Below are 7975 nucleotides of genomic sequence, written 5' to 3'. Positions count from 1 at the left end.
TCTAAATATTTTAGTTGTTTCGAATGTATAGTTTAAGCATTATCTAGTGAAGATAAATACACAGAAATTTAGACAATCAATTAGCACATAGATTTTTTTCTTATCAACAGAAAAACTTTAAATAAAAACATCATGCATGCTCGACATGAAATTTAAAGAAGACAAAATGAATGCAAATGATTTTTATAAGGTTTTTTATACGGTTATTTATATGTTTTTTCCTTTTCACGATAATTTGTTTTCGAACGAATCATCAAATTATATATGTTCTATAATTTGTGCACTATTAGTTCGAATCAATACTGACTCTGTCTCTGAATTCCAACTACTATATATATATATATATTTAAATAATACCTTAATTAGAACAATTCTTTTCTTTTATTAATTTAGTGCTACCATTTGTACCCTTTATTATTTGTCGTTCTTCAAATTTCATGTCGAGCATGCATGATGTCTTTGTTTAAAGTCCTTTCCATTGATAAGAAGAAATCTAGGCGCTAATTGATTGTCTAAATGTTTGTGTATTTATCTTCACTAGATAATGCTTAAACTACATTCGAAACAACTAAAACATTTAGACAAAACATTATGTTATATTTCTTTATTAGTCTATATCTAATATTTCCAGCTGTTATAACACCACTATGTATAGGTTACCTGAATGTCAAGTCCTACTTTCATCAATTTAATAACACCACTAGAAGTCTTTCTTTATTCAATTAATATGTTACAAAAACACTTGAGGGTCTTTATATTATGATCATAAGCCCATATAATTAGTTACCTCCTCCTAATAATAAATATTTAAATCAGACTTAATAATTGCTGAGTCCATTATTATTTTTGTTTTTTTCAAGTTTTTGATGAATCAAATTTTCAATTATTAACCTTAGTGTCATCAATAGTCAACTAGGCATGGGCATAAAATGTCTTTGTTATTCTTTTTTTACAGCAAATGTCTATATTATTCTATATTTCTATTATATGCTCAAACAACTCAATGGTCTTTACATTTGTGATAATAAAGCCTATATAATTATAATAACATGCTAATAATAGTTAGAGAGGTGTACCATTCCCGTTTCTTTAATTAGAAATAATTTAGGAAGTCAAGTTTTTAAATATTAACTATTAAGCTCAGCTTCATCAATATTTTCAATCTTAAAAAAAGGTCTTTCCTTAGATCTTGAAAAAAAAAGTCTTTCGGTATTCTATATTTGTATCATATTGTTCCGAAAACCTCGAGGCTCTTTACATTATACTAAACTGAAATAAGAATCACATGCTAATAATTCATTTCACGTTCTTTGAAAATCTGACTCAATAATTTTTAAAGATATGTTTATTAAAACCTTTGTTTATTGTATTACGACAAAAAAAAACGTCTCGAAGCTACTCATCGCTTAGTTCCATGTGTGTGTAAATATTTATATGCGCGTAAGAAGAGAAGGATCCGAACCAAACGACTCATTAAAAACTCTGTTTCAAGTTTACTTCCATGGCACGTCTTGCTCTGTTTCTGTCTTTTCTCCCTCTATTAGCTTTGATCTCTGGAGTGAACTGTCGTGTTCTAAGTTCTACGTCTGAGGATAATAACTCGATCTTGGTCTCCGATGGAATCCAAGACGGATCCAGCAACGAGTTCCTCAGTCTTGATCCACCAAATCTCACTTCCGAGAATGCTTGTGTTCATGTCTACGGGTTTCTGCCTTGTGCAGACAATATTGAAGGCTATGTCTTCCAAGTTTTCTCCTTTGGTTGTCTACTGATCATCGGTGAATACTTTTTGTCTAAAGGAAGGTCTAAGCTCTTTGTCATCTTCGAAGTCGGTTTCTTTGGTGGTATCATCTTCCCTCTCCTTGTAATGTTCCCAAGAATCGCCCTTATACTCTGTAAGTCATCTCTCTTCTTCTATTCTGGAGACATATTTGAGAGTACTACGAAAGTTCTTACCATCATCATGTCTTATTTGGGGTTTTGGTTACAGCGACTGGACTAATGGGAAGCCGCGAAATGGCAAACTCGATGGTGGGTAATAACGTTGCAGTTACTGTGGGATACTCTGTCTTTGCTTTGACAGTACAGTGGGGAGCTTGTGTTGTCTTTGGCTTACCTGGTTTGAGCTCAGATCAGTCCATAGGAAATGGAGAAGTCCAGAGTATAGCTTCTGTAAGACCATCAATCTTCCTCTTCTTCTTCTTCATCGTCTCTTTTGAGTGTATAGAATCTCATGAAGTGATTTGTATAATTTGATACAGGGCACAAAGAGTCCAAGACGAAATGGTATCAGGAACAATCTTATTAAGAAACTTGTTGGTGAGTTTAAAAATCTCTTACAGATTTAATTTCTCATTCTTTCTTTTTCAAGAATCTTACATATTTTGTGATCTTTTGTGTGGTTTATTCTATGCAGGAGCTAGCGTAAGGGCAGATCCTAAGAACAAGAAAGCGGCTGGGATTATGCTTTTGACTTTATTTCCCTTCGTCTTGGTCACCTTTTCAGAGACATTTGACTCAAAATCTTGGGATGACTCTATCGTTTTGATCACTCTCTTGTTCTCTGGTTCTGCAACTGTTCTTTTCTTTGTTTATTTGGTATGAGGCTTCTCCAAAAATGATCTAAGATTCTTTTTTTTTTTTTTTTAATTTGCCTACTTCGATATTTAACCCTTTTTTTTCGGACAGTATTTTGATAAAGCGGACCAAGTGAAGAGCTTAGATCACGCGAGGTTTGAGCTCATGTCAGAAGTTCATAAGCACTTACAGAATTTTGCTCCTCAAAGCCTTATAAAAGATAAACAACTAAGTAAAGAGAGCTTGAAAAGGTATATTAATATATTATATCCATTGTTATTGCTATTTAACGCAACAAAATGTTTGTTTTTGTTATGTTTATGTATTCTTACTAGTTAGTGTTGTGCAGTTTGTTTGAAAAAATCGATGTCAACAAAGACGGAAAGATTCAAGTTTCAGAGCTAAAAGATCTGACGGTGGAGTTTGGGGTGTTGGGCAGAATGAAGTGTGACATACATGAGCTTGCCACTACATTGCTTGCTGATTTCGACAGTGATAAAGATGGTGAGATAGATGAGACTGAATTCGAGAAAGGGATCGAAAAATGGCTGAGACAGTACAAATTTACAGTCGATAGCACCGATTCACAAAAAGAGTACCAAGCTGTAATTACACTAAAATGATTCTTCTCGATTCAATTTTACCTGCTTGATGATCAGATTAAGAAATCGAGAAAGTGTTTAATTGCAGGAGGATGAGGCGGTATTGAAGATGGTACAAACAAATGAATGTCTTTTTACTAAGTTACTGACAAAGAGAACATTCAAAGCTGTCATTGAAGTCATTATAGGGATTCTAATTGTCAGCTTTCTAGCAATGCCTTTCATGATGAATATCGAACTTTTGTCGGTATCAGCTGGAGTTCCTTCCTTCTATGTTGTCTTTGCAGTGATCCCTTTGGCAAGAAACCTAAAGAACGCTTTGTCTGCTCACTTCTGTCGCAAGAAAGACCAAGCGAGAATCACATCCGATATATTCTCTGAGGTTAGTTTTATTGAAACTCACATTAATTAACTCTTATCAAATATTATCTGCATGGTTTTTGATATCAAAGCTCAATAGTAAATGAGTTTTGTGTTTTTCTTTTGTAGATATACAGAGATGTTACATTAAACAATCTGCTGGGGATTACAATTATTTTGGCGATTGTGTACTTGAGAGGATTGACTTGGGATTACTCAACAGAAGTTCTCATTATTGTGATTGTTGGCCTCCTAATAGGGGTACCAGCTTATGTGAGATCAACTTATCCATTTTGGATATGTGTCTTGGCTTTTGCTCTCTATTTCTTCTCCCTTGTCCTTATCTATCTCCAGTCAAATCTCTAGACAAGAACGAAACTTTCACCTTCAATGAATGAGCAGTGAACCTTTCCAAGAGTTCTTCTCTCACGATTTCATAGTTTTCCCATTTCACAGTCTTTTTTCTCTCTCATGCTGTTTTGTCTGCGTTGTATGTTTACAAGCTGTTTGGCGTTAATTGAGAGATATATAAAGTGTTTATATGGAATGCTTTTTCAAGTTTGTTTCCTTCACTCTTTGATTTCATCATTTTAGCATTGCATCTAGACATTTCCTAAGAAGTGTTGCATGCATTCTTGTTCCTTTGATATTTTGGATGTGTACCTAGAAAAGAGGAGTTTAGACTATGAATTGGACTAAAGAGAAAACAAACAGCATGAGAGAGAAAAAAGACTTAGAGCTCAAAGGAAGGAGAAGGTTTCAAAAACTTTTCTTTCTACGCAAGTAACTTAGATATTGTCCTTGTGAACTTCTAAACAAGTACTGTTGTATTTTTCCATGATTTGTATTCGCATTTTATCAAATATATACTATTACTGTATTACAAATAGTAGCTTAAAACCCTAGTTTCATGTTTGATTTATAAATTTCAACGGTAATGTTAAATGGCGTTCAAGCAATTTCAAATATTGGCTCTACTACATAAATTGAAGGGATATCTCTGTTATATTTTGACATATTTTTTTTTGAAATTAGAATGTTTTGTATTTTCTAAATCGAATTATTTGTATGTGTCAAAAACATACTCCTATATTGGTTGTGAATGATCAAATTTTATTCCGTTTAGGAAATTAACTGGATAACTTTGGCCAGTTGGCGTCGCCTTTAAAATATAGTAGCACCAAAAAATGACAATGGTTCCTCTCTCATATATGGGATTAAGGTGATGTAATGGAGCTTTTACACCTTAAACTAAGCGCACTACTTAGTTACTTAAACCAAATCCCAAAGTCAAAAGTGCTAAGCAAATCTATATATAATATACCCATGCCAACATAATTGGAAGGTGTAGTGTAACTCACGTTCTGAAGTTTAAAACTAATTACTGAAAAACAAAGTCTTTCTTTAATTAGCAAGAGTTAATCGTGTCATCTTGATCAACCCAAGAGAGTCGTTCTTTATTCTATTATGTAAAAACTAAAAACTAAACAGTAAGAAATTGTTATAGTATGATTAGTTTTCGTTTAGTTTCTGTGTGTGTGTATATATGTGTTCAAGTAAGAAGAGACGTATACAACAAAACTGCTCATTAGAAACTCTGTTTCAAGTTTACTTCCATGGCACGTCTTGCTCTGTTTCTAACCTTTCTCTCTTTAACTTTAACTTCTGGTGTGAATTGTCGTGTTCTGAGTTCTTCCTCTGAGAAAAACTTAACCTTGGTCTCCGATGGAGTCCAAGACGGATCAAGCTACGAGTTTCTCAGTCTTGATCCCCCGAACCGCGTTTCCAAGAATGCGTGCATTCATGTCTACGGGTTTCTTCCATGTGCAGACAATGTTGGAGGATATGTATTTCAAGTTTTCTCCTTTGGTTGTCTCTTGATGATCGGTGAATACTTCTTGTCTGAAGGAAGGTCTAAGCTCTTTCTCATCTTCGAGGTCGGTTTCTATGGCGGAATCATCTTCCCTCTTCTTAGAATGTTCCCGAGAATCGCGCTTATTCTCTGTAAGAAATCATCTCATCTTTTTTTGGATATTTTGACTACAATAATGTATGATTCTTAGACAAGGTTGTGATGATGATCTCAGCGACTGGATTGATGGGAACACAAGAAATGGCAAACTCGATGGTTGGTAATACCCTTGGAGTTACAGTTGGATATACTGTGTTTGCTCTGACGATTCAATGGGGAGCTTGTGTTGTTTTTGGTTTGTCTGGTTCTGATCGAAAAAATGAACAAGTCGAGGAGCCAACGACTCCTGTAAGATCTTTTAATTTCTCCTTGTTAGTTTCGTAGAAGCATGCGATCGTTTAGTAAACGCTAATGACTTTCAATTTCTTACAGACTCTAAGGTCTCCAAGTCGAAGACATTCCAGAAAGAAGATTTGGAAAAGCCTTTTTGGTATATTATAATTGCTTACACCATTTTGCTAATTAAAACTGAACCTTGATGAATATAATTAGCCACAAGCAATAACAATTACACAAACCATTTATATCGTTTTGGTTTCACAACATTTTTTTTGTTAAAAGTTCTCACAACATTTGGTCATCTTTGTTTGTCTTTCTTAAATCCTTTGGGATAGATTTTCTATAAATTTTTTGTTTTCCTACAAATTTTATACTACAAAACTTTTAGATGAGCAAATTAACCATTTATAATTATGGGGTTTGTTGTCTACAGGAGCTAGCGTAGAAGCAGATCCAAAGAACGCAAAAGCAGCAGGGATTATGCTCTTGACAATACTGCCCTTCATAATCGTAACACTTTCAGAGATGTTTGATTCACAGTCTTGGAAGGACCTTATCGGATTGATCACTCTCATAATCTCTGCTTCTGCTACTGTTGTCTACTTTACTTATTCGGTATGATCTTAATTATGAGCTACCAAAATTGACCTATTCATTTTTGCCTAGTCTTTTAGTCTTGTTTGTCGAACTTCCGCAGTATTTTGATAAAGTGGACCAAGAGAAGAGCTTAGATCACGCGAGGTTTGAGCTCATGTCAGAAGTTCATAAGCATTTGCAGAGCTTTTCACCTAAAACCCTTTTAAGAAATGGACAACTAAGTAAAGAGAGCTTGAAAAGGTTCAGCAACAACTGTTAATTTCATTTTTACTGCTGAGTTTTATGAGCTCTAGGTCTCTTCTAACTTCCGATGTGAAATCCTAACATTTATTCCGCTTGTTGTAGATTGTTCGATAAACTTGATGTAAACAAAGATGGAAAGATACAGATTCTTGAGTTAAAAAACATGAGGGTTGAGTTTGAGAAATTGGGGGGAATGAAGTGTAACGCAAATGAGCTTGCTACTACATTGCTTGAGTATTTCGATAGAGACAAAGACGGTGAAATAGACGAGAGTGAATTCGAACTAGGAATTGCTAACTGGTTGAAACATTACAAATTCACCTTTGACAACCCCGCGTGTCAAAGTGATGAGAACCCTTCAGTAAGTAATAACTAACATCTTCCGTCTGAATGATTCCATTTAGGTTTTCTTCTAATTAGTGTAATCAATTGCAGGAGGAGATTGGGGTCTTGAAGGTGAAACAAGCAAAAGAAAGCTTTTTTGCTAAGTTTTTCTCAAAGAGAACATTAAAAGCTTCCACAGAAGTCATTGTAGGAATCATGATTGTCATGTTCCTTGCAAGACCTTTCATGATGAACATTGAGATTTTGTCGGTATCAGCTGGAGTTCCTTCCTTCTATGTCGTCTTTGCTGTGATCCCATTGGTTAGAAACCTAAAGAATGCTTTGTCTGCTCACTTCTGTCGCAAGAAAGACAAGGCCAGAATTACATCAGATACATTCTCTGAGGTTAGTTTTGTTCAAACTTCATTAATTAATGAAACTTAAAACTTAACAGTTAATGAGTTTTCTCCACCTTTTATTTTCCTTGTAGATATATAGTGATGTTACAATGAACAATCTTCTTGGAATTTCATGTATACTGGCGATTGTATACACGAGAGAATTGACTTGGGATTATTCTACTGAAGTTCTCATTATTGTGATCGTTGGATTTCTAATAGGCATACCGGCTTACGTGAGAAGGACTTACCCGTTTTGGATATGTTTAATGGCCTTTGCTCTTTACTTTGTCTCTCTTCTCTTGATCTATCTTCATTTCTCAAGTCTCTAGACAAGAATTTGTAACACAAAGAAGCATGTCCCTAATCTCTTATAATTTTAGATACTTGTTCATGTGCTAAGTCAATTTATTATTATTAGGGGTGTCAAAATAGGTCAAGATTAACGAGCCAACTCTGCTCAACTCAACTCATGAACTCTAATGAATTTAAATTTTTGACTCACTAGTGAGTTGATGGGTTAAATAAGTTGATGATTAAATGAGTTCATGAGTTAAATGAGTTTGGTTATAATGAGTTTATGAGTTAATCACTAACTCATCATTCTTCATTATCAACCTAAT

At 34.4% G+C, this 7975-nt stretch overlaps 2 protein-coding genes across 2 annotated transcripts; both read left to right on the top strand.

The window, feature by feature from the left end:
- On the top strand, positions 1463-4075 carry LOC104757229. Its single transcript, XM_010479955.1, has 8 exons — positions 1463-1895; positions 1991-2172; positions 2262-2319; positions 2417-2598; positions 2689-2828; positions 2927-3182; positions 3268-3561; positions 3669-4075. The coding sequence occupies exons 1-8, from the start codon at positions 1502-1504 to the stop codon at positions 3903-3905; spliced, it is 1743 nt and encodes a 580-aa protein (XP_010478257.1). The 5' UTR covers positions 1463-1501; the 3' UTR covers positions 3906-4075.
- On the top strand, positions 5156-7684 carry LOC104757228. The gene is made up of 8 exons (XM_019239362.1): positions 5156-5543; positions 5627-5826; positions 5923-5941; positions 6224-6405; positions 6488-6627; positions 6733-6991; positions 7069-7359; positions 7445-7684. The coding sequence occupies exons 1-8, from the start codon at positions 5156-5158 to the stop codon at positions 7682-7684; spliced, it is 1719 nt and encodes a 572-aa protein (XP_019094907.1).

Source organism: Camelina sativa, chromosome 17 (genome assembly GCF_000633955.1).
Source record: "Camelina sativa cultivar DH55 chromosome 17, Cs, whole genome shotgun sequence".
Lineage (NCBI taxonomy): Eukaryota > Viridiplantae > Streptophyta > Magnoliopsida > Brassicales > Brassicaceae > Camelina > Camelina sativa.
Note: the sequence above shows the minus strand (reverse complement) of the source record. Positions and strands in the feature narration are given on the sequence as shown.